At 54.7% G+C, this 25,110-nt stretch overlaps 2 protein-coding genes across 3 annotated transcripts; one reads left to right on the forward strand and one right to left on the reverse strand.

Annotated features, from left to right (window-relative positions):
• Nucleotides 1–5: 5 nt before the first annotated feature.
• ncoa1 (nuclear receptor coactivator 1) lies at nt 6–25,099 on the reverse strand. 2 transcript variants are annotated; one of them, XM_023953139.1, is made up of 22 exons: nt 24,603–25,099; nt 19,814–19,969; nt 19,023–19,128; nt 18,211–18,377; nt 18,029–18,129; nt 17,779–17,956; nt 15,080–15,259; nt 14,738–14,830; nt 14,453–14,593; nt 14,098–14,245; nt 12,997–13,849; nt 12,733–12,906; nt 11,618–11,915; nt 9,927–10,085; nt 2,428–2,542; nt 2,178–2,346; nt 1,680–1,973; nt 1,457–1,558; nt 945–1,332; nt 614–767; nt 362–545; nt 6–290 (listed from the first exon to the last, which is right to left on the reverse strand). In XM_023953139.1, exons 3-22 carry the CDS (start codon nt 19,109–19,111, stop codon nt 117–119), a joined length of 4,161 nt encoding a protein of 1,386 aa, XP_023808907.1. In that variant the 5' UTR covers nt 19,112–19,128; nt 19,814–19,969; nt 24,603–25,099; the 3' UTR covers nt 6–116. The 2 variants fall into 2 exon arrangements, with proteins under 2 accessions (XP_023808907.1, XP_023808908.1); XM_023953140.1 differs by having other exon boundaries at nt 18,029–18,126; nt 24,603–25,098.
• On the forward strand, nt 23,580–24,595 carry LOC111947090 (RNA polymerase-associated protein LEO1-like; the record flags this gene model as incomplete). The annotated part of the gene is made up of 1 exon (XM_023953144.1): nt 23,580–24,595. A coding segment is annotated over one exon (780 nt), but the record flags the coding sequence as incomplete, so codon positions are not given.
• Nucleotides 25,100–25,110: the final 11 nt, after the last annotated feature.

The raw sequence follows: 25,110 nt of genomic DNA on the forward strand, positions 1-25,110 counted from the left end.
ACACGCCCCTCCTTCTGACTGCTGGTCCTTCAACAACCTGCCCCCCCCACCCCTCTGATGGGTGGGGGGGGGGGGCAGGTTTGGCACAGCAGAGGAGCAGCTAACGGGGGGCGGGGTCACTCGGTGAGGAGCTGTTGCAGGAGGCTCTTCTGCTGGGCCGGGCCACTCTGGGGGGCGGGGGCTCCGGCGGCTTTCTGCGCGGCCCCCACGGCGCCCTGATTCAGGTAGGACTCGCCGCCCACCAGGTTGACCGTGCACTGGACATCTGCGAACACCTGGAGCTGCTGCACCTGCAGAGGGAGGGGGGCGTGAGAGGGGGGAGCAGTCAGAGGGAAACATCCACCCGCCACCAGCTGCTGACCTGCTGCTCGCCGCATGCCGAACCCACGCCACCCAGGCCGCCGGTGCCCGCCGCCTGCCCCATGGGGGGTAACGGAGCCACGGCGCCAGAGCCTCCGGCCATGGAGACGGTGATGCTCATGTTGTTGTACAGCCCCTGCTGGCCGAACAGCGACCCCCCGCTCTGCCCCGGCGGCGTGAACAAGCTGCAGCAGAGAGCGCCGTCAGAGACCGTTTCCCCTTCCGCCCGCCGTTGTGGAGGACGCCACCTCACCTGCCCTGCGGCCAGCTCTTCATGTCCGGAGACTGGTAGCCAGTAGGTGGAGCCTGATGGTGCAGAGGACTCTGGGAAGTGGAGTTCTGGGGCGATAAGAGCGGGCTGGTGGGGCTCATCTCCGGAGGAAACGGCGAGTCCGGCTGGACCGCCTCTGTGGAACAGAGAAGGTTCCTGAATTCACCCCTCAGGACGGCTGAACCGGGTGGTGCTCGGAAGAAAATTATGATGAAAGCCCCCCCCCCCCTCCTTTTCAACATCTAGCTCCTCCCACTTCCTCTACCCCCCTCCCCCACAGCCGGTTCAAAGGAGGAGATCAGTCTAAACTCACCTGACGTCCCGAACGGTGGAAACAGGCCAGGCTGCAGGGAGGAGATGGCAGCGCCGTCGAATTGGCTCTGCCCGCCCCCCATCAGCGACTGGTTCTTCAGAGGAGATCTGACAGACAGTTTGGAGTCCTGCCCCCCCCCCGACACGGGGCTGAAGGGGCTCGGTGAGGTAGGAGGGTTTCCCGTCATGGGGTTGTAGCCTGGCGTGATGTTGAACTGCTGCTGAGATGTTGTGGGGGGGGCTTTGGGGAGCCCGGTGGTTGCGGTGGGGGGGCCTCCGATGTTCTGCCTCATCAGCATGACCTTCTGCTGGATCAGCTGGCGCTGGCGGTGCTGGATGCTGTAGAGCTCCCTTTGCCGCTGGGCCAGCATCTGAGCGTTTAGGGGGGGCTGGGAGGAAGAGAGACATTGTCGACCTTCTGCTTCTGGCCCCGCCCACATACCAACATTTGACCTCTGGAAATCTGCTCAGGAAACATCAAACGCTACAGAGCAGGAAGTGACGGAGACTCACCTGAGAGGGTATCTGGGGCTGCTGCAGACCCGGTCGGCCCCCCAGGGTGACATTCTGGGCTCCTGCGGGAAAATGAGTCATGGCCGCCAGCCTGTTCTGCAGCTGAAGCACAGAGACGGCGGGTTAGCGGGGGCTGGTCATGGGGAAGGGGTCAGAATTTCACTGGAGAGTAGGTTTGCTGTGGAGATGCTAGAGGTCAGAGGTCAGGGACAAACAAGTTCACCTGCTGGGGGCCCTGCACTCTCTGCTGCAGCTGCAGGCGCAGCTGGTTGGGGGGCAGCCTGAGCGGGGGGCCCACCCCCTGAGGTCTGGGCACCCTCAGTCCCACGCTCGCTGTTGCAGCTGGGAAGGCCCCGCGAAGGGCTCCAAAGCCCAAGCCCTGTGGCCCTGCAGCAACCAGCTCTGAAAGGAACGACGGCTGCGGGGCGGTGGCGAGTTGGGAGGGGTAGGTGGGAACTGGGGTGGCAGTTGGTTGCTGGGGGGGGGACGTTTGAAGCGAAGGCTCCAAACAGCCTCCCTGCAGACGAAGAGTCAGACAAACACAAATGAACGATTCTTTCAGCAGACTATTGGAGGACCACTAGTGAAGCCCCTCCCAGAGCGACAAAGCCCCTCCCATAACAGCAAAGCCCTTCCCACCGCAGCAAAGCCCCTCCCACAGCGACAAAGCCCCTCCCACAGCGGCAAAGCCCCTCCCACAGCCCCACCAGCAGGGACAGACCTGTACAAGCTTGTCGATGCCCAGAGCTTTGTCCAGCTCGGCCAGCTCGCTCTCGTCTGTGCCGCTCAGGAAGGACACCAGCTGTTCCAGCAGCGAGCTCTCCTCGCTCCGCCCCTCGGGGGTGGTGGGGGGGCCGAGCACCTCGTCCAGTGTACATGGCACGCACTGCCTGCTCGGAGGGAACAGACAGAACCTTCAGCTTCTCCACATCAGAGAAGACGGAGGGGTGCAGGAGTGTCTTCTCACTTACTCCTGCGGGGAGGCTAAAGACGCTTGTGGGGGGGGTCCGAGAGTGTCGAAGGACAACGTGTCAGCCAGAGCCAGAGGCTGGAACTGCAGGTCCCCCATGTCCATCTTGATTAGGCCTGAAAGGGATTTATTGATGTTAGATGGATCCCTAAGGGTGTAAATGCAACAAAACAGATGCTGCAACACTATGCAGCAACACGCTGCTGCAACACGCTGCTGCAACACGCTGCTGCAACACTATGCAGCAACATGCTGCTGCAACACGCTGCTGCAACACTATGCAGCAACACGCTGCCGCAACACGCTGCTGCAACACTATGCAGCAACACGCTGCTGCAACACGCTGCTGCAACACTATGCAGCAACACGCTGCTGCAACACGCTGCTGCAACACTATGCAGCAACACGCTGCTGCAACACGCTGCTGCAACACTATGCAGCAACACGCTGCTGCAACACGCTGCTGCAACACTATGCTGCAACATGCTGCTGCAACACTATGCAGCAACACGCTGCTGCAACACGCTGCTGCAACACTATGCAGCAACACGCTGCTGCAACACGCTGCTGCAACACGCTGCTGCAACACTATGCAGCAACACGCTGCTGCAACACGCTGCTGCAACACTATGCAGCAACACGCTGCTGCAACACTATGCAGCAACACGCTGCTGCAACAGGCTGCTGCAACACTATGCAGCAACACGCTGCTGCAACACGCTGCTGCAACACTATGCAGCAACACGCTGCTGCAACACGCTGCTGCAACACTATGCAGCAACACGCTGCTGCAACACGCTGCTGCAACATGCTGCTGCAACACTATTCAGCAACACTATGCAGCAACATGCTGCTGCAACATGCTGCTGCAACACTATGCAGCAACACGCTGCTGCAACACGCTGCTGCAACACGCTGCTGCAACACTATGCAGCAACACGCTGCTGCAACACGCTGCTGCAACACTATGCAGCAACACGCTGCTGCAACACTATGCAGCAACACGCTGCTGCAACAGGCTGCTGCAACACTATGCAGCAACACGCTGCTGCAACACGCTGCTGCAACACTATGCAGCAACACGCTGCTGCAACACGCTGCTGCAACACTATGCAGCAACACGCTGCTGCAACACGCTGCTGCAACATGCTGCTGCAACACTATTCAGCAACACTATGCAGCAACATGCTGCTGCAACACGCTGCTGCAACACGCTGCTGCAACATGCTGCTGCAACACGCTGCTGCAACACGCTGCCGCAACACTATGCCGCAACACGCTGCTGCAACACGCTGCTGCAACACTATGCAGCAACACGCTGCTGCAACACGCTGCTGCAACACGCTGCTGCAACACTATGCAGCAACACGCTGCTGTACCACGCTGCTGTAACACTATGCAGCAACACGCTGCTGCAACACGCTGCTGCAACACTATGCTGCAACATGCTGCTGCAACACTATGCAGCAACACGCTGCTGCAACACGCTGCTGCAACACGCTGCAGCAACATGCTGCTGCAACACTATGCAGCAACACGCTGCTGCAACACGCTGCTGCAACACTATGCAGCAACACGCTGCTGCAACACGCTGCTGCAACACTATGCAGCAACACACTGCTGCAACACGCTGCTGCAACACGCTGCTGCAACACTATGCTGCAACACGCTGCTGCAACACGCTGCAGCAACACACTGCTGCAACACGCTGCTGCAACACGCTGCTGCAACACTATGCTGCAACACGCTGCTGCAACACTATGCAGCAACACGCTGCTGCAACACTATGCAGCAACACGCTGCTGCAACACACTGCTGCAACACTATGCAGCAACACGCTGCTGCAACACGCTGCTGCAACACGCTGCTGCAACACACTGCTGCAACACTATGCTGCAACACGCTGCTGCAACACGCTGCTGCAACACGCTGCTGCAACACGCTGCTGCAACACTATGCAGCAACACGCTGCAGCAACACGCTGCTGCAACACGCTGCTGCAACACTATGCAGCAACACTATGCAGCAACACGCTGCTGCAACACGCTGCTGCAACACTATGCAGCAACACGCTGCAGCAACACGCTGCTGCAACACGCTGCTGCAACACTATGCAGCAACACGCTGCTGCAACACTATGCAGCAACACGCTGCTGCAACACGCTGCTGCAACACTATGCTGCAACACGCTGCTGCAACACTATGCTGCAACACGCTGCTGCAACACTATGCTGCAACACGCTGCTGCAACACGCTGCTGCAACACTATGCAGCAACACGCTGCAGCAACACGCTACTGCAACACTATGCAGCAACACGCCGCTGCAACACTATGCTGCAACACGCTGCTGCAACACGCTGCTGCAACACTATGCAGCAACACGCTGCTGCAACACGCTGCTGCAACACTATGCAGCAACACGCTGCTGCAACACGCTGCTGCAACACTATGCAGCAACACGCTGCTGCAACACGCTGCTGCAACACTATGCAGCAACACGCTGCTGCAACACGCTGCTGCAACACTATGCTGCAACATGCTGCTGCAACACTATGCAGCAACACGCTGCTGCAACACGCTGCTGCAACACTATGCAGCAACACGCTGCTGCAACACGCTGCTGCAACACGCTGCTGCAACACTATGCAGCAACACGCTGCTGCAACACGCTGCTGCAACACTATGCAGCAACACGCTGCTGCAACACTATGCAGCAACACGCTGCTGCAACAGGCTGCTGCAACACTATGCAGCAACACGCTGCTGCAACACGCTGCTGCAACACTATGCAGCAACACGCTGCTGCAACAGGCTGCTGCAACACTATGCAGCAACATGCTGCTGCAACATGCTGCTGCAACACTATGCAGCAACACGCTGCCGCAACACTATGCCGCAACACGCTGCTGCAACACGCTGCTGCAACACTATGCAGCAACACGCTGCTGCAACACGCTGCTGCAACACGCTGCTGCAACACTATGCAGCAACACGCTGCTGCAACACTATGCAGCAACACGCTGCTGCAACAGGCTGCTGCAACACTATGCAGCAACACGCTGCTGCAACACGCTGCTGCAACACTATGCAGCAACACGCTGCTGCAACACGCTGCTGCAACACTATGCAGCAACACGCTGCTGCAACACGCTGCTGCAACATGCTGCTGCAACACTATTCAGCAACACTATGCAGCAACATGCTGCTGCAACATGCTGCTGCAACACGCTGCTGCAACACGCTGCTGCAACATGCTGCAGCAACATGCTGCTGCAACACTATGCAGCAACACGCTGCTGCAACACGCTGCTGCAACACGCTGCTGCAACACGCTGCTGCAACACGCTGCTGCAACACTATGCAGCAACACGCTGCCGCAACACTATGCCGCAACACGCTGCAGCAACACGCTGCTGCAACACGCTGCTGCAACACGCTGCTGCAACATGCTGCTGCAACATGCTGCTGCAACACTATGCAGCAACACGCTGCCGCAACACTATGCCGCAACACGCTGCTGCAACACGCTGCTGCAACACTATGCAGCAACACGCTGCTGCAACACGCTGCTGCAACACGCTGCTGCAACACGCTGCTGCAACACTATGCAGCAACACGCTGCTGTACCACGCTGCTGCAACACTATGCAGCAACACGCTGCTGCAACACGCTGCTGCAACACTATGCTGCAACATGCTGCTGCAACACTATGCAGCAACACGCTGCTGCAACACGCTGCTGCAACACGCTGCAGCAACATGCTGCTGCAACACTATGCAGCAACACGCTGCTGCAACACGCTGCTGCAACACTATGCAGCAACACGCTGCTGCAACACGCTGCTGCAACACTATGCAGCAACACACTGCTGCAACACGCTGCTGCAACACGCTGCTGCAACACTATGCTGCAACACGCTGCTGCAACACGCTGCAGCAACACACTGCTGCAACACGCTGCTGCAACACGCTGCTGCAACACTATGCTGCAACACGCTGCTGCAACACGCTGCTGCAACACTATGCAGCAACACGCTGCTGCAACACTATGCAGCAACACGCTGCTGCAACACACTGCTGCAACACTATGCAGCAACACGCTGCTGCAACACGCTGCTGCAACACGCTGCTGCAACACGCTGCTGCAACACACTGCTGCAACACTATGCAGCAACACGCTGCTGCAACACGCTGCTGCAACACGCTGCTGCAACACGCTGCTGCAACACTATGCAGCAACACGCTGCAGCAACACGCTGCTGCAACACGCTGCTGAAACACTATGCAGCAACACTATGCAGCAACACGCTGCTGCAACACGCTGCTGCAACACTATGCAGCAACACGCTGCTGCAACACGCTGCTGCAACACTATGCAGCAACACGCTGCTGCAACACTATGCAGCAACACGCTGCTGCAACACGCTGCTGCAACACTATGCTGCAACACGCTGCTGCAACACTATGCTGCAACACGCTGCTGCAACACGCTGCTGCAACACTATGCTGCAACACGCTGCTGCAACACGCTGCTGCAACACTATGCAGCAACACGCTACTGCAACACTATGCAGCAACACGCCGCTGCAACACTATGCTGCAACACGCTGCTGCAACACGCTGCTGCAACACTATGCAGCAACACGCTGCAGCAACACGCTACTGCAACACTTTGCAGCAACACGCTGCTGCAACACTATGCAGCAACACGCTGCTGCAACATGCTGCCGCAACACTATGCAGCAACACGCTGCTGCAACACGCTGCTGCAACACTATGCAGCAACACGCTGCTGCAACACTGTGCAGCAACACGCTGCTGCAACACGCTGCTGCAACACTATGCAGCAACACGCTGCTGCAACACGCTGCTGCAACACGCTGCTGCAACACTATGCAGCAACACGCTGCTGCAACATGCTGCTGCAACACGCTGCTGCAACACTATGCAGCAACACGCTGCTGCAACATGCTGCTGCAACACTATGCAGCAACACGCTGCTGCAACATGCTGCTGCAACACTATGCAGCAACACGCTGCTGCAACACTATGCAGCAACACGCTGCTGCAACACTATGCAGCAACACGCTGCTGCAACACTATGCAGCAACACGCTGCTGCAACACGCTGCTGCAACACGCTGCTGCAACACTATGCAGCAACACGCTGCTGCAACACGCTGCTGCAACACGCTGCTGCAACACTATGCAGCAACACGCTGCTGCAACATGCTGCTGCAACACGCTGCTGCAACACTATGCAGCAACACGCTGCTGCAACACGCTGCTGCAACACTATGCTGCAACACGCTGCTGCAACACTATGCAGCAACACGCTGCTGCAACACGCTGCTGCAACACGCTGCTGCAACACGCTGCTGCAACACACTGCTGCAACACTATGCAGCAACACGCTGCTGCAACACGCTGCTGCAACATGCTGCTGCAACACTATGCAGCAACACGCTGCTGCAACACGCTGCTGCAACACGCTGCTGCAACATGCTGCTGCAACATGCTGCTGCAACACTATGCAGCAACACGCTGCCGCAACACTATGCCGCAACACGCTGCTGCAACACGCTGCTGCAACACGCTGCTGCAACACGCTGCTGCAACACGCTGCTGCAACACGCTGCTGCAACACTATGCAGCAACACGCTGCTGTACCACGCTGCTGCAACACTATGCAGCAACACGCTGCTGCAACACGCTGCTGCAACACTATGCTGCAACATGCTGCTGCAACACTATGCAGCAACACGCTGCTGCAACACGCTGCTGCAACACGCTGCAGCAACATGCTGCTGCAACACTATGCAGCAACACGCTGCTGCAACACGCTGCTGCAACACTATGCAGCAACACGCTGCTGCAACACGCTGCTGCGACACTATGCAGCAACACACTGCTGCAACACGCTGCTGCAACACGCTGCTGCAACACTATGCTGCAACACGCTGCTGCAACACGCTGCAGCAACACACTGCTGCAACACGCTGCTGCAACACTATGCTGCAACACGCTGCTGCAACACGCTGCTGCAACACGCTGCTGCAACACTATGCAGCAACACGCTGCTGCAACACTATGCAGCAACACGCTGCTGCAACACACTGCTGCAACACTATGCAGCAACACGCTGCTGCAACACGCTGCTGCAACACGCTGCTGCAACACGCTGCTGCAACACACTGCTGCAACACTATGCAGCAACACGCTGCTGCAACACGCTGCTGCAACACGCTGCTGCAACACTATGCAGCAACACGCTGCAGCAACACGCTGCTGCAACACGCTGCTGCAACACTATGCAGCAACACTATGCAGCAACACGCTGCTGCAACACGCTGCTGCAACACTATGCAGCAACACGCTGCAGCAACACGCTGCTGCAACACTATGCAGCAACACGCTGCTGCAACACTATGCAGCAACACGCTGCTGCAACACGCTGCTGCAACACTATGCTGCAACACGCTGCTGCAACACTATGCTGCAACACGCTGCTGCAACACGCTGCTGCAACACTATGCTGCAACACGCTGCTGCAACACGCTGCTGCAACACTATGCAGCAACACGCTGCAGCAACACGCTACTGCAACACTATGCAGCAACACGCCGCTGCAACACTATGCTGCAACACGCTGCTGCAACACGCTGCTGCAACACTATGCAGCAACACGCTGCAGCAACACGCTACTGCAACACTATGCAGCAACACGCTGCTGCAACACGCTGCTGCAACACGCTGCTGCAACATGCTGCCGCAACACTATGCAGCAACACGCTGCTGCAACACGCTGCTGCAACACTATGCAGCAACACGCTGCTGCAACACTGTGCAGCAACACGCTGCTGCAACACGCTGCTGCAACACTATGCAGCAACACGCTGCTGCAACACGCTGCTGCAACACGCTGCTGCAACACTATGCAGCAACACGCTGCTGCAACATGCTGCTGCAACACGCTGCTGCAACACTATGCAGCAACACGCTGCTGCAACATGCTGCTGCAACACTATGCAGCAACACGCTGCTGCAACATGCTGCTGCAACACTATGCAGCAACACGCTGCTGCAACACTATGCAGCAACACGCTGCTGCAACACTATGCAGCAACACGCTGCTGCAACACTATGCAGCAACACGCTGCTGCAACACGCTGCTGCAACACTATGCAGCAACACGCTGCTGCAACACGCTGCTGCAACACTATGCAGCAACACGCTGCTGCAACACTATGCAGCAACACGCTGCTGCAACACTATGCAGAAACACGCTGCTGCAACACTCTGCTGCAACACTATGCAGCAACACGCAGCTGCAACACTATGCAGCAACACGCTGCTGCAACACTATGTAGCAACACGCTGCTGCAACACTATGCAGCAACACGCTGCTGCAACACTATGCAGCAACACGCTGCTGCAACACTATGCAGAAACACGCTGTTGCATGCATGCTTCTGGCCGTCAGGAACTGGGAACACGTTACCAGAGCTGGAACTGAACGGCTCCCCGTCGTCCACCTCAGGAAACTGGCTGCCGTCTTTGCCCCGCTGGAGGGGGTCCGGCTGTTGGCACGGGGTCGCAGGGCTGCAAAAATCCAGGGACTGACTCCTGCACCCAGAGGGGGCGCCACTGTCTGCCATCCCTGTAACATAAACACAGGAACACAGGGGTGGGGGGGGTTATCAGAAGTTACTATCTGGACCTGTGGACCCAGACTTCCTGTGGTCCTCTAACCGGTCCCTCAAAGCCTCGGTGAAGCTTCCTCTCAGCCTGAAGGCTGCAGAGACTGGAGCCGTACAGAAGCAGCTCAGGGTTTCTCTCCATCGCTCTGGCTTTAGTTCAGGAATTGAACCTAAAACCTTCTCTGCCACAGGAAACACAGACCGCTGTGACATTACAACCTGCTGTCCATCATTTGCTGCCTCTGGTGGTCGTGTGTTTCCTCATGATTTTGTCAGCAGAATTGCGAAAATGAGAGCAGGAGGTTGCAGGTCGTCTGATGTGGAGAATGAGAGAACGCCGCGCCGTGTGGCGGCGCTGAGTCACTCTAGACCAGTGTTTTTCAACCGGTGTGAAAACTGGTCATCTCTTTCAGGTGTTAACGACCCTCGTTAACACCTGAAAGAGATGACCAGTTTGGGGAGGGAGTCACTGGCTCCCCAACCCCCAGTTGAGGACAAAGGACTCTTAACGACCAGAAACCATGTAGGCTAAGTTGCCAATACCATCCAGTTTCAGGTCTGACTCCTCCCTCATGAGCGCATATATACTATATATATAATTTCAGAATTGACAAAGCCTTTTGGATACGAGGTGAAACGTCTTCTAACTTTAAAACTAAGTCCAGATGACATCCTCTAAACCTACTACAATATGAAAGATCAGAAAAGACTTTTCTTTGTGTTTATTTGATTCTATTAAAGACATTTTGATAAGAATGACGTTACCGCAATTTAACTGCAGCTTAAGCTGTTTTTTTTAACTGTCTCCACCAATCATTCTTGGAGGTTTAATCACACGTCATAAGTCTGACCAATCAGAAGTGGTTAAAGTCTTCACTTCCTTGTTCTGGTTCTGCTCATAAAGTCTCTCAGTTCCAAAAGAAATACCAGCTAAAGCTCGTCTATAGCGGTGCAGCTTTCCGTGGAATTCGGTGTCAGACCGTGGAACAAGTGAGCAAAACAAGGAAGCTCAGAGAAGAGAGTCTGTCTACCATCACTACATCTCCCATGATGCATTGGGTTAAAGTGAAAAAAATACATGTGAGATCATGGATGGACTGTAGATCAATACAGACTAGGAGTTTCTCCTTTTTTTACAGTTTTGGATACATGTGCCGCAGGATTTCTGTCAAGGATAAAGAGTGCCGTGGCTCAGAAAATGTTGAAAAACACTGATTTAGAAGTTACACTAAAGCAAATGACTGATTCCACTGTCTCACAATGGATGTCAAATATTCCTGGTTCAGAAACAGTGAAACAGAAACAGATTTGTGATGGTTTTTCTATTCCATCTTTTCTCACGGGGGGGGGGGGGTTACTCTGCAGGAAAAGCCTGACTTGTGACTGTAATGTCTCCTGACGTCCACTAGAGGGCAGAGCTTCCTCTCAGGTCGCTGCATTACCACAGGCTGAAAACCACTGAACAAAGCTGGGGGTAAGAAAGATGCTGCACCTCTGCTGGGGGTGCTGGGGGGCTCCTTCTTCACGCTGACGCTGCGGGGGGCGCCGGCCTCCCCGGGCGTCAGTTGACAGGGGGACGTCAGCCGGGGGGCTGGAGACGGAAGCTGCGATGACGGGGACTGGAGCTGGGGGACGGGGGACAGGAGTGGAGCTGGAGGCTGGGGGGCCGGAGAGTGGCCTTTGGGGGTTCCTCCGGGGTTCAAAGGGTCGTCAGAAATCTGCTTGGCCCCAAACGAGCTTCTGGTTTCAGGCTTTAACTGGGGGGGGCCATCAGCAGGTTCAACTGAGGACTGCGGGACAGAGACAGCAAACACCGTTAGTCTGTGATCCAATTCCCCTAGAACCGTGTACATCATTTTTTTTTTGGGGGGGGGGGTCCAAATCTACAATGCTAGAACCCAGTGTTCTGGAAATTTCCCTGTAAAAACCCAGTGTGCTTCAGAGCTCCCCAGATTAGTAAATATAGACCACAATGCATTGCGTTTTTCACTTTTCCTCATCAGAACCACAGATTCATTCCTAAAATGTTCACATTTATCAGGATTTTACTTCGGCAAATGGGTTTTGCTGTTCCAAAACGAAAAAAAAAAGGAATGGGCGTGAGTCCAGATTACGCTAGAATCCAGGGATGATCAGTCTTTCAGGGGTTGTGGAGGGAATTCGGACACCACCCTCTTCTGATGGACCAACAGAAAAATTCATAACACAACAGAGATGTTTTCTAGAACGAGTTCTGTCTCAGAGGAATCAGCGGTTTTCCCGCCAAAAAGCCTGAGACTCAGCCGCTAATAGACCCCTACCTCATGACCCCCCCTGCCTTAAAACCCCAATGGTCAGACCTCCGTTTTCTGCCCTGTAGGTCACCCTCCTTCCACTAGGGGGCAGTAGAATGGCTTTTCCTGCTCATTTCTTTTCTCATGGAAATCTCACCAACAGGAAAAGTTCAGCTAAACTACATTTTTATAATCCATCTAGACCGCCTTAAAAATGTGTGGATCAAACTTAAGGTGGTATTTTTTTCCTGGACTCTCATCAATATTTTTGCATCTTTAACTTAAATCCACCGGATCATCCATGAAAAGATCGGTCCGATAGAGGAAGTGGTACCGTGGAGTCCCGGCGGTTCTCCCCAACAGGACTGGACCTGGGGCTGCTCAGGCCAAGTCTGGACGCGTCTCCGGGTCCGGGGCACACGAGCCCCTCCCCGCTGGCCCGCTTCTCCACCTTGACCCGGACCGTCTGGAGGTTGAGGGCGGACGGCGGCGGCAGATCCCCCAGGTCCTGTGTGACAGAGGAGAGGGGCGTCGTTAGAGTTTTCTGTACGTTTAATCCCAGCAGATTATTCTGCCAGAACCCCCCCCCCGGAAGAACCTTCTCGTCCGTGTCCAGCAGGAAGCGGAGCAGCTGGTGGTCCTGCGGCTCCCTGGAGGCGGACCTCAGCGTGGGGCTGGTGGGCGGTTCCCTCTTGATGCTGACCTTGTTTTGGCAGAGTCCGTCCTCGGAGGGGGGGGGCGCGTCGCCGGGGCTGTTGTCCTGCAGCAGCCGGTGCAGGATCTTGTGGCGCTCGGTCAGGCTGCTGTGGGAGGAGGGGCACGGTGTGGGGGGGTTCTGAGGATGGCGCGATGAGGTGATGTTGTCGGTCCCCGCCCCAGACCCGTCCTGGAGCCGCTGGAGGGAGGGAGAGGGGAGGGGGGGCCTATCTGCCCCGTTGTCCCCTCCCTCTGAGGGCGTTGCTGGCGGGAGCCAGGTGGACGAGCAGGTGGGGGTACTGGCTCGTCTCTGAAGTACAGGGGAGGACAGGGGGAAGGACGCCCCCCCTCCAGTACATTCACCGGCGGACTGCTGTCTGCTCAGGCCACTCCCCCCGCTCTGCGCTGGGGAGGCGACTCCCGGCGTGGAGGGGGAGAAGGGGTTCCCCGGGACCTGGGGGCTTCCCCCCAACCCAGGACTGGCCTGGAGGACCCTGGGCGACATAAATGAGGTAGGGGTGGCTGTGTGGGGGCTGCTGAGAGGGGAGGGGCTGCCGACCCGCTGAGGGCATTTTGTCCGACTGGGCGTCAGGTAACCCGCGGGCGTGGCCGGGCCGTGTCCGAGGGAGGGGGCATTACTGTAAAGGCCTGAGGTGGCGGGCCCTGAGCCTTGGCTTGAGTTGGTACCAGGAAGAAGAGAGGGGGGGGTCAGTGGAAGGTTAGTGTTTTCCTGAGAGCTAGCAGTGTTGTGTTCCCTGGGGGAGAAACAGAGGGGGGTAATCACATGACCGCTCTGCCGGGACCACCTATCACACACCTGCACGCGGCACGAGCAGGACCCCCCCTGACTCGTCACAGGAATCCACCCCCATTCAACACAGAAACCCCCTCACTGGTCACATGGAGGTGGAACCACACAGAACACATTCTGCAGCAGCTTACAGACACACACACACACACACATAAACACACACACGTGCGTGTCAGCGTGCACATGTGTTACCTGTAAATTGAGTGAATCCCCAGAATGAAGGGCTGTTCTTCAGGGTTGGGGGGGCAGCAGAACTTGCAGCGGGTCTGAGCGCTGAGCAGGGCGCCGTCCCCGGAGCTGAAATGGTAGGGGGGGCTAACGGCGGAGCCGTGTGTCATCACTGGGGGGCAGAAAACACGCCGTCTGGGTTTTCCACCGTCTTTCGGCTCCAAACAACACCTTTACACCCCCCCCCCCCCCCCGTGTCCCCCCTCCCCTGCTTTCATGCATAATCATCAACGTCTCACTGAAACGTTTCACAAATCCAACCTTTTGTCTCCATTTGGTGACACTTCTGTAGGGTGTTTTCTGGGGGGGGGTCACTCACCCTCGTGCAGCAGCTTCTTGGCGTGGGACGGCTCTTTGCCCTGCGACTGAAAAAAGGCGTAGATGCACCTTCTGACCAGGTCCTCCCACCCAGGCCGGCCCTTCGCCCGCAGAGCGCTGGTTTCTATGGAAACGATCTTTCCTGGAGCAGAGACCACAGAACCTCAGCCGAGCTCCAGAAGACGCCAAACGTGGTCGACCTCCTCTGGTCAGCTGACTCCAGCGTGTTCAAAGACCCGCTGTGATGTCACACCTGAGGAGGACTCACTTCCTGTCGCCAAGTTACCTGTGGGGTCCTGCTTGGTGGCAAAGGACTCAGTGCTGACGGTCTGAGCGCGCGGCGCCCGGCAGGCGATGCAGATCAGGCAGCTCTGAGGGTCTGCAGTCACAGGGGGGAGGGGGGAGAGTGGCGTGAAGAGCTTATGGAGGCTGACGGCGTTAGAATGAATGCATAAAAAAAGGAGCAGCCCCCCCTGGGGTTAGACTGAGCCATTGGACAGCAGCGGCCCACAGGACAGCTCAGAAACAGCCTAACCCCCCCCCCCACCCCACCCCGCTGGAGCACCACGAGTTCTGGCAGCAGCTTAATGTGATAACCCCCCCAACTCTGCCCCAGGCTGTGGCGTACCGTCCCCCTCCTGCGGCGCTGCTCCTGACTGGGACACGGTGAAACACTGCAGGATCTCGTACTGCTGCCGCGCCTCCTGGTTCTCCGAGTCCATCTCGTCCGGCGGCCTCTTCAGCATGCGACAGCTGAAGGAGCGGCTGCTCCTGCGACTGGACTCCTGCGGCCACGGGGCGCCGTTCACTGCAATGACACGAGGCCTGCACCTCAGAGCTCTGGTTTTCCAGAGTTTTCAGCAGCAGCTCAAACCTCATAGCTCTGCATTTTACAGAGCTTTCAGCAGCAGCTCAAACCTCATAGCTCTGCATTTTTCAGAGCTTTCAGCAGCACCTCAAACCTAAGAGCTCTGCACTTATCAGAGTTTTCAGCAGCAGTTCAAACCTCAGCTCTGCGTTTTTCCCAATTTTCAGCAGCAGCTCAAACCTCATAGCTCTGCATTTTTCAGAGCTTTCAGCAGCAGCAGTAACCTTCGCGCCCTATACTTACCAGAGTTTTCAGCAGCAGCGTGAAACTAAATGCTCAGCGTTAATCAGTTTTTTTAGCAGCAGCTCAGACTTCAGAACTCTGCACTTATCAGAGTTTTCAGCAGCAGCTCAAACCTCATAGCTCTGCATTTTTTTCGAATTTTCAGCAGCAGCTCAAACCTCATAGCTCTGCGTTTTCCAGAGTTTTCAGCAGCAGCTCAAACCTAAGAGCTCTGCACTTATCAGAGTTTTCAGCAGCAGTTCAAACCTCAGCTCTGCGTTTTTCCCAATTTTCAGCAGCAGCTCAAACCTCATAGCTCTGCATTTTTCAGAGCTTTCAGCAGCAGTTCAAACCTCATAGCTCTGCGTTTTTCCGAATTTTCAGCAGCAGCTCAAACCTCATAGCTCTGCATTTTTCAGAGCTTTCAGCAGCACCTCAAACCTCATAGCTCTGCATTTTTCAGAGTTTTCAGCAGCAGCTCAAACCTAAGAGCTCTGCATTTTTCAGAGCTTTCAGCAGCACCTCAAACCTCATAGCTCTGCATTTTTCAGAGTTTTCAGCAGCAGCTCAAACCTAAGAGCTCTGCACTTATCAGAGTTTTCAGCAGCAGCTCAAACCTCATAGCTCTGCATTTTTCAGAGCTTTCAGCAGCACCTCAAACCTCATAGCTATGCAATTATCAGAGTTTTCAGCAGCAGTAACCTTCGAGCTCTACATTTCCCAGAGTTTTCAGCAGCAGCTTGAAGCTAAATGCTCAGTGTTTATCAGTTTTTTCAGCAGCAGCTCAAACCTCACAGCTCTGCATTTTTCAGAGTTTTCAGAAGCTGCTCAAACCCGAGAGCTCTGCACTTAGTTTTCAGCAGCAGTTCAAACCTCAGAGCTCTGCATTTTTCAGAGCTTTCAGCAGCACCTCAAACCTAAGAGCTCTGCACTTATCAGAGTTTTCAGCAGCAGTTCAAACCTCAGCTCTGCGTTTTTCCCAATTTTCAGCAGCAGCTCAAACCTCATAGCTCTGCATTTTTCAGAGCTTTCAGCAGCAGCAGTAACCTTCGCGCCCTATACTTACCAGAGTTTTCAGCAGCAGCGTGAAACTAAATGCTCAGCGTTAATCAGTTTTTTTAGCAGCAGCTCAGACTTCAGAACTCTGCACTTATCAGAGTTTTCAGCAGCAGCTCAAACCTCATAGCTCTGCATTTTTTTCGAATTTTCAGCAGCAGCTCAAACCTCATAGCTCTGCGTTTTCCAGAGTTTTCAGCAGCAGCTCAAACCTAAGAGCTCTGCACTTATCAGAGTTTTCAGCAGCAGTTCAAACCTCAGCTCTGCGTTTTTCCCAATTTTCAGCAGCAGCTCAAACCTCATAGCTCTGCATTTTTCAGAGTTTTCAGCAGCAGCTCAAACCTAAGAGCTCTGCACTTATCAGAGTTTTCAGCAGCAGCTCAAACCTCATAGCTCTGCATTTTTCAGAGCTTTCAGCAGCACCTCAAACCTCATAGCTATGCAATTATCAGAGTTTTCAGCAGCAGTAACCTTCGAGCTCTACATTTCCCAGAGTTTTCAGCAGCAGCTTGAAGCTAAATGCTCAGTGTTTATCAGTTTTTTCAGCAGCAGCTCAAACCTCACAGCTCTGCATTTTTCAGAGTTTTCAGAAGCTGCTCAAACCCGAGAGCTCTGCACTTAGTTTTCAGCAGCAGTTCAAACCTCAGAGCTCTGCAATTTTCAGAGTTTTCAGCAGCAGTAACCTTCGAGCTCTACATTTAACAGAGTTTTCAGCAGCAGCTTGAAGCTAAGAGCTCTGCACCTATCAGAGTTTTCAGCAGCAGTTCAAACCTCATAGCTCTGCGTTTTTCCGAATTTTCAGCAGCAGTTCAAACCTCATAGCTCTGCATTTTTCAGAGCTTTCAGCAGCACCTCAAACCTCATAGCTCTGCAATTTTCAGAGTTTTCAGCAGCAGTAACCTTCGAGCTCTACATTTAACAGAGTTTTCAGCAGCAGCTTGAAGCTAAATGCTCAGCGTTTATCAGTTTTTTCAGCAGCAGCTCAGACCTCAGAACTCTGCACTTATCAGTTTTCAGCAGCAGCAGGAAGCTTCGAGCTCTACACTTACCAGAGTTTTCAGCAGCTTTGTGAAAGTAAATGCTCAGCGCTTGTCAGTTTTTTCGGCAGCAACTCAAACTTCAGAGCTCTGCACTCATTTGAGTTTTCAGCAGCGGTTTGAAGCAATGACACGCCCACTCACCCAGGCTGTCAGGCAGCAGGTTCCGAACAAACTCGCTGTGGTTCCCCACATGGAGGATGCTGTACACGCTGGAGGTCATCAGCTCCTCCTGGCTGTATCCCAGGTAACTGGTCACATTCTCTGACACGAAGATGATGCGACCCTCCCGGTTGACCACGAAGAAGAAGCCGTCCAGAGCCTGATGGAGCGAGAAGATGGCCTCAGACGAGGAACATGTGACCCACAAGCCCACGTGACGGCGAGCCCTCACCTCCAGCAGGACCGGACCCAGCGCCTCCTTCTCCGCCAGCCCCTGGCTGCTGGAGGAGATGTCGCTATTCTGCACGTCGTCTGGAGACAGAAGAGCTTCTTCTTGTGCAGAAAAGAGGGAAACCGGGATCAGAGCGGGGTCCAACAGACCCGACCCAACAGAGCGGGTGTGAGCATCCTTACCCTGCTCTCGCCGCCGGAGCTGCTGAATCTGGTCCACGGTGGTCTTCAGGATGTGGCACTTGTCCGGCTTCACGCTCAGAGTGAGGATGTCGCTCATGTGAGACGACAGCAGCTCAGCCAGCTCCACGATGTACCGACACTCCAGCTGCCGCCGCCGCTTCTCCAGGCTGCACGGGAGCACACGGAGGAGGAACTCGGATTTAGGAATGCTTAAGCTTCACAAGCGGATCACGGAAACTTCATGTGAAACCGTGACTATAAAGGCGGAGTGAGGTCATGAACATGCAGGTTGCCAGGTTTGATGCACGCAAGCAAGCAAGTCCAGCAAAGTCCCACAGTTCCTCTGAGGCATGACCCGGAACTCATGACCCTTCTGACCCAGGACCGGTACGGTGACGGACACCACACCAAACCGCCCGTCCATCTTTGCCCATTCACACAAGATACTTAACCCCCCCAGAGAGGAGGAACTCCCACGAAGTCAGACTGAGATCCTCCAGATTATCAGGTTTTTACTCTCTCATGTTTGGGGTCTCGCTCCTTCATCGTAATAAAGTACACGACATAGTTTCTGTTCCCAACCCTTCAGGAGGAATGAGGCGCTTTTAAAGCATCGTTACAAAAGTGTCTCAGCGTCAAACAGCAGAAGATTCAAATGGAAAACCTTCAACTATTCAGAAACGATCAGAAAACGAACAAAAGGCCAGAAAGAAAACGCCATTAAACCGGCGGACAGCAAACCGGAACGCCACCGTCCTATCGCCGCCACAGCTGAGGACAGCCGTGGGGACGGCAACATGCGGGTTTCTCACCTCTGCCCTGAGGTGTCGCACGGCGAGCCCCTCCTCTTGCGGGACTCTGGCGTTGCAGGATCCAGGGGGGGTTCCCCAACTGCACTCATTTTCGGCTTCAACTGACCTGAGGAGAAACAGACGAAGGTTCCTCAGCTAAACCTGGAGCAGAGGAACCGCTGAGGCTCAGCTGCAGCGTCACAGAGAACCCAAACGTCCAAAGGTGGAGGTTTTCTCTCTGGAAACAACGCTACCGTCGTCATGGAAACAGCAAAGGCTGCAACACATTTTAAAGATCAGGAGTTAACAAGCTGCTCACAGGATCCATCAAGGAAAATATAAAAGTCAGAAGAGGAGCTAAAGCGTTTATTGAAAGGTTCTGGACTTTTTTATCCCACAGGTGATGAGGGAACTTCTAAAGCAGCAAAGCATGCTGGGAACTCAAGATGGACCATTTTATTTCACTTCCACTCATCGCTTAAATCAAAGGGATCCATAAAGATGAATCAAGGATGACTGCAGATCTGCATAAGAGCCACCTCATCTGTGGACAGAAGAGACCACGCCCATTCACAGGGGGCGGGGCTTGATGGCATCAAACCTCAGGTATCAGTGAAGGAAATCTAAGTTTACAGAAATCTGTTAAATAAATTATTAGAAAATCTTACAAAGTAAACGCTCAGGCCGTTTTCATGCAACTGAACCAGAAGAACCAGAACCACAGAACCCAAAACCAGCAAACGTCTCTAGGAGGAACCGGTCCGTGGTGGCCCGTCCCAGCCCGGACGCAGCAGACGCAGCTGAGCTCTTACTTGGTCTAAGTTTCCAGTGAAGGCGTCATGTGGGGGCTGGGGGGGCCTCGGTCTGGAGAAGGGAGGAGCTCGGTGGAGGAGCGTGGGAGGCGGGGTTATGGCTCCTCCTTCCTGTCACATGGTATCACCCCGGGTGTGGGGAGAAGCCTCCTCCAACTGCAAAGCAGAACAGGTGACATGACAGGTGAGGATTTACGTCACAAAGACGAAAACAACAAAAAAACACAAAAAATACAAAGAACAACAAAAACACAAAAAACAACAAACAAGATCAAAAATTTTTAAAAATTGAGCCAAAACCCTGTGTGGTTTTCTAGGACATAGTTTCTGCAGAGCGGCGGGAATTCATCAGAAATTCACCTCTGAGTTGTGTGTGAGACTGTTGACACCGAGCAACCCCGCCCCACATCCCGTTACCCATCTGTGTACACATTCTCCCTCCAGCTTATAGCCCCTCACACCCCCAACCCAGTATCAGATCCATCCATCCGTCCGGTTCTGATCCAGATTCCAGCTCAGACCAGGAAAACAGAGCCGTTCATGGATCTGTCTGTCTGCAGGTGGAGGATCAGAAAGGGGCGGAGCAGGGAGATCATGGCCCCGCCCCTAACTACAAGCCTTTTCCAATAGCACTTTTCCTCTGTTCATCAATTACTGCAGCGTTTTCACCTCTACTGGGTTCTGGAGGAAAATGGACAACCCAGAAGATTCAGGATCCAGTCCGGAAACAGCAGGTTCAAGGACGGAGGACAAGCCCCGCCCCTCTGCTGCGTTTGCTGTGTGAAAAACGTTGTAGGAACTGACGTGGTCGTCGTTGATGAATGCATCAGGATGCAGGTCTGAAGAGGTTTGATTGACAGATCTGTGTCAGAATTGAGACCTCCTCAGGTCTGTATCCTGTGATGTATCATCAAAGTCAACGGAGCTCAGTTTGACGGCGCCCTGAAGCCGCTCCTCGCCAACCTCAGACAGATGGTTCATGGGAAGATCCTGCAGAAGTTCCTCTCAGATGGGAACAAACTCATTTAAGTCTCCGACACCAAAGGAAAGCCGATGAAACGGAGGAGGAAGTCGTCCTGGAGCAGCTAGGAACCCAAACTTTTCCTCATCGTTTAATGAACTGCATGGGGGGGGGGGGGGGTCCTAAAGTTTTCCTGCTCAGATAAACTAAAACCCACAATAAACAGTCTGTGTAGATCTGGGCTGTTAGGGAAATGTGGGCGGAGCAGCAAAAGCCGCCGTCTGGTTGGACTGTCGGTCGGTGACTGAAGCGGTCTTGCTTTGGTACCGTCTGTCCTTCACATGTTTCCCACGTCTGAGATTCTCCTCAGATTTTAGGAGGACGTTTCCGCCCCGCCCCTCTCCGCCGTGCGTCTGAAAGCGCGCGTCAGCGTCCCGAGGCGCCGCTTCCCCACAAAAACCAAACGTCTGTGCGCGCGTGGCGACGATGGAGCGGAGGACGGCTGCGGGTTCGACTGCAGGGACACCGGCGCGTCCTTCAGCAGGCCTCTGCAGCCACGGCCCCGCCCCGTCCAGCACGCCTCTGCAGGCCTGTTTGGAAGCAGGCGCGGGTTCGATGCCTCCTCTATCAGTGCTTGTGTTAGCACAAGGACTGAGCGGGCCGTGCAGACGTGACGTTAAACGCAGACGGCCGTGGGAAGATTCCACTTCACCTGATTAACCGACTTTGATAAAAAGAAAACACGGGATCCACGCCTGCAAAGACTTTTCAAAATAAAAGCTGGCGGCATTAAGAACTGAAATGGCCTTGTGGGTCATTTCCTGCAATGGCCTTGGTTTTCTTCAGTTCACCAGTGAAACTTTACTGATATTGATGTGAAAAATCAGATCGATCCATCAAAAATCTAAATCTATTTTCCTTTAAAGCATTGTTTGTCAAAAAAACAGATTTTGAATGTCTCTTTGGTCCAAATAGTGAAATAGAAGTTTACTGCAGAAATGTTTTCACTTCTGTGTGGATCAACAAACCGGACCGGAGCGGGAAAAAGTCCAGAAACTGAGAACCTCCACGATCAGACGTCCTAAAAAAATGATGAGAGGAGATGTGGCGCCATGGTAACTGTTGTAACCACGGTAACCGAAAATATTCTGAAAGCTGCAGCAGCATCGCCTTAGAAATGAGCTGATTTAGTAAATAACAGCTTTCCTCTGCTGGAATCAAAACAACAGTCTCAGGTTGTCCTGCATTAAGAACATTTGCTTCTGTTCTGAACCCTGAAAGGAAGTCCAGCAGAGAAACAACCTTCAAGGTTCCACAGCAGCCGTCAGGACGTCAAACATGCAGATTCTGCTGACCCGACCCGACCCATCCAGCAGCAGAGACGGTTCAGTCCTCCACGGCCTCGGTCCTGAAGCTGTTCTGCTGCTGACTGTTGTTGGTCCAAAGACCTGCTGATGTGGTTCAGAAGAAGTGGACCTCCCTGCTCCTGGTTCCTCCGCCCGCTGCTTTCCACCGTTTCTCGCGGCGTCTCCTGCAGGAGGCCCTTCTCCAGGTAAATGTGGACCACTGCTGAAGCAGCAGGAAGCAGCGCCGCTTCCCTCTGAAGACACATGCGTGTTCCACCGCCGTGGACCGGCAGCGCCAAGCTCCTCCCCTGCTTTGATCAGACGTCACCAGATCCTGACCGCAGTGACAGAGTCCGACCGGCGGGATCAGATTTGCGGATCTTTTCCCCGTCCAATCACAGCACTTGTTCATTCAGGCTGCTCATCCCTAACGAGTAAGAACTGGCAGATCAGCTGAGCGACAGCCTGGTTACGCCTTGACCTGGTGCTCCAGACATAACTCATTTCACAGCCATAGCAATTATTGCTGAGAGCTCTCTGTTTACAGTCTCTCCTGCTATCTTACAGCCCCCCCCCCACACATCCCACTTGTCCGGACTTTTCTGAACTGGCCTTTGATGCTGACCGTAACGCAGAAGGAGGGACGGCGTCCAAAGCCAACATGGAGGACAATCTGACCTCAGACCACACATTATCATTCTAACGCGGTCGTCGAACGGCGTCACACAGACACGGAAGTACCGCTGAAGGCGCCGCCCTTCAGACGCCGCCGCCCTTCAGACGCCGCCGCCCTTCAGACGCCGCCGCCCTTCAGACGCCGCCGCCCTTCAGACGCCGCCGCCCTTCAGACGCCGCCGCCCTTCAGACGCCGCCCCTGCAGCAGACGGTGAAGCTGGCCGTCCCGGGAGAGTCTCTGGATGATGTCATGAACCAGACATGGAGGACGGGATCACCGATGCTTTTGTGGAACCTGATGTCTAAACGGACCAACAGCCAATAAAGCTGTCAGTAGCTCCGCCCACACGCCATGGGACCGTCTAGTTCATCAACACATTTATGGACAAACAAGCAGCGAATTAGACGCCTGAACCGCGTTGGGTGTCAGAAACAGAACATCCACTTCTGACAGGAATTCCTCAGAATCCAGACAAACGCAGAACGCCGCCACGGTTCTGTCAAAGAGCAAACGCCTCGACTGATCTGGACCCAGAGGTCCAGAACACGAGGCGTTCAGGAAAAGCAAAGTTTGGACTTCATGAAACGATGGAAGAACCAATACCAGACTGAACGATGGCGGTTCTGAACCCAAAACCAACAGGAACACCCCCCCCCCCATGAAGAACCCAACATGTCTGCACATCAGACACAGCTCGGGTTCTCCTGACCCAACAGAACCAGCCTCCTCATGGAGCGTTGAGTTCACAGAATCACAGGTTCCTGCACAGATCTTCAGCTTTAAAACACACAAAGCAACGATGAAGACGAGGGCAGCAGAGATGATGCTCTGCTCGGAACCTCTAATCATGGGAGGAGCTTCAGCAACCATGGAGGTGCGGAACCGACCCGATCCGCCGATGAAGATCAGACCTCAGATGACGAAGATCAGACCTCAGATGACGAAGATCAGACCACAGATGATGAAGATCAGACCACAGATGATGAAGATCAGACCTCAGATGATGAAGATCAGACCTCAGATGATGAAGATCAGACCACAGATGAGGAAGATCAGACCACAGATGATGAAGATCAGACCTCAGATGATGAAGATCAGACCACAGATGATGAAGATCAGACCACAGATGATGAAGATCAGACCTCAGATGATGAAGATCAGACCTCAGATGATGAAGATCAGACCTCAGATGATGAAGATCAGACCACAGATGATGAAGATCAGACCTCAGATGATGAAGATCAGACCTCAGATGATGAAGATCAGACCACAGATGATGAAGATCAGACCTCAAATGATGAAGATCAGACCACAGATGATGAAGATCAGACCACAGATGATGAAGATCAGACCTCAGATGATGAAGATCAGACCTCAGATGATGAAGATCAGACCTCAAATGATGAAGACCAGACCTCAGATGATGAAGATCAGACCTCAAATGATGAAGATCAGACCACAGATGATGAAGATCAGACCTCAGATGATGAAGATCAGACCTCAGATGATGAAGATCAGACCTCAAATGATGAAGACCAGCATGAATGTCCTCACATCACGTGACTCCGCAGGCCCCTGGGGGAGCAGCGGGGTCTGGGTCGGGTTCTCTGGGGGGGGGGTGTCACGGCTGCGACACCGGCAGGCCCGCCGTTACGTAACGACGCCGCCCCGTCACCTCTGACCGCAGCGGGTCCGGTGGTCTCCGCGGACCGACCCGCCTCCGATCGGGACGCAACGAGAGCAGCTGAAGGCCCGCAGGCCCCGCGGCTGCGGCCGCGCACATGCACGCGCGCAGGGCTCTCTTACCTGTGCAGCAGTCCGGAGGGCTCGTGGAGGATCCCCGCGGCGCGGAGCTTCTCTCCCGGGCAGCGGGACCCGCGGGCAGGCGGAGAACCGGCGCAACCGGACCCACGTTCTCATGCGGGGGAGAGGTTTGCGGGGAGCTGCGGGGTGATCCCGCAAGCACGTGTCCGCGTGGCAGTTGGGTTGAAGGTGTTTATCTGTTTACTGTCAGCTGTGTTGACAAACAATCGTGCGTGCTTCGGATCACGCGCAGGTTAGCCGAGGAGCAGCTAGCCGCGCTAGCGTGGGAGCTAGCGAGCTAAACCTGAACGTCGCTCACAAAATCCAGTCCCCCACCCCCCCTTCATGCGGGACTCAGCCCCCTCAGACGGCGGCGGCTCGTGCGCAGCTCCGGGAGAAACACGCGGGTGGTTCCGTGTCCGTGACGATGCGCTCGCGCTCTTCTAACGTGAGCTGTCGCTTCGCTCTGTGATCTCCGCCATTTCCAGCCTCAACACAAACAAACACGGCG

This window comes from Oryzias latipes, chromosome 24 (assembly GCF_002234675.1).
Source record: "Oryzias latipes chromosome 24, ASM223467v1".
NCBI lineage: Eukaryota > Metazoa > Chordata > Actinopteri > Beloniformes > Adrianichthyidae > Oryzias > Oryzias latipes.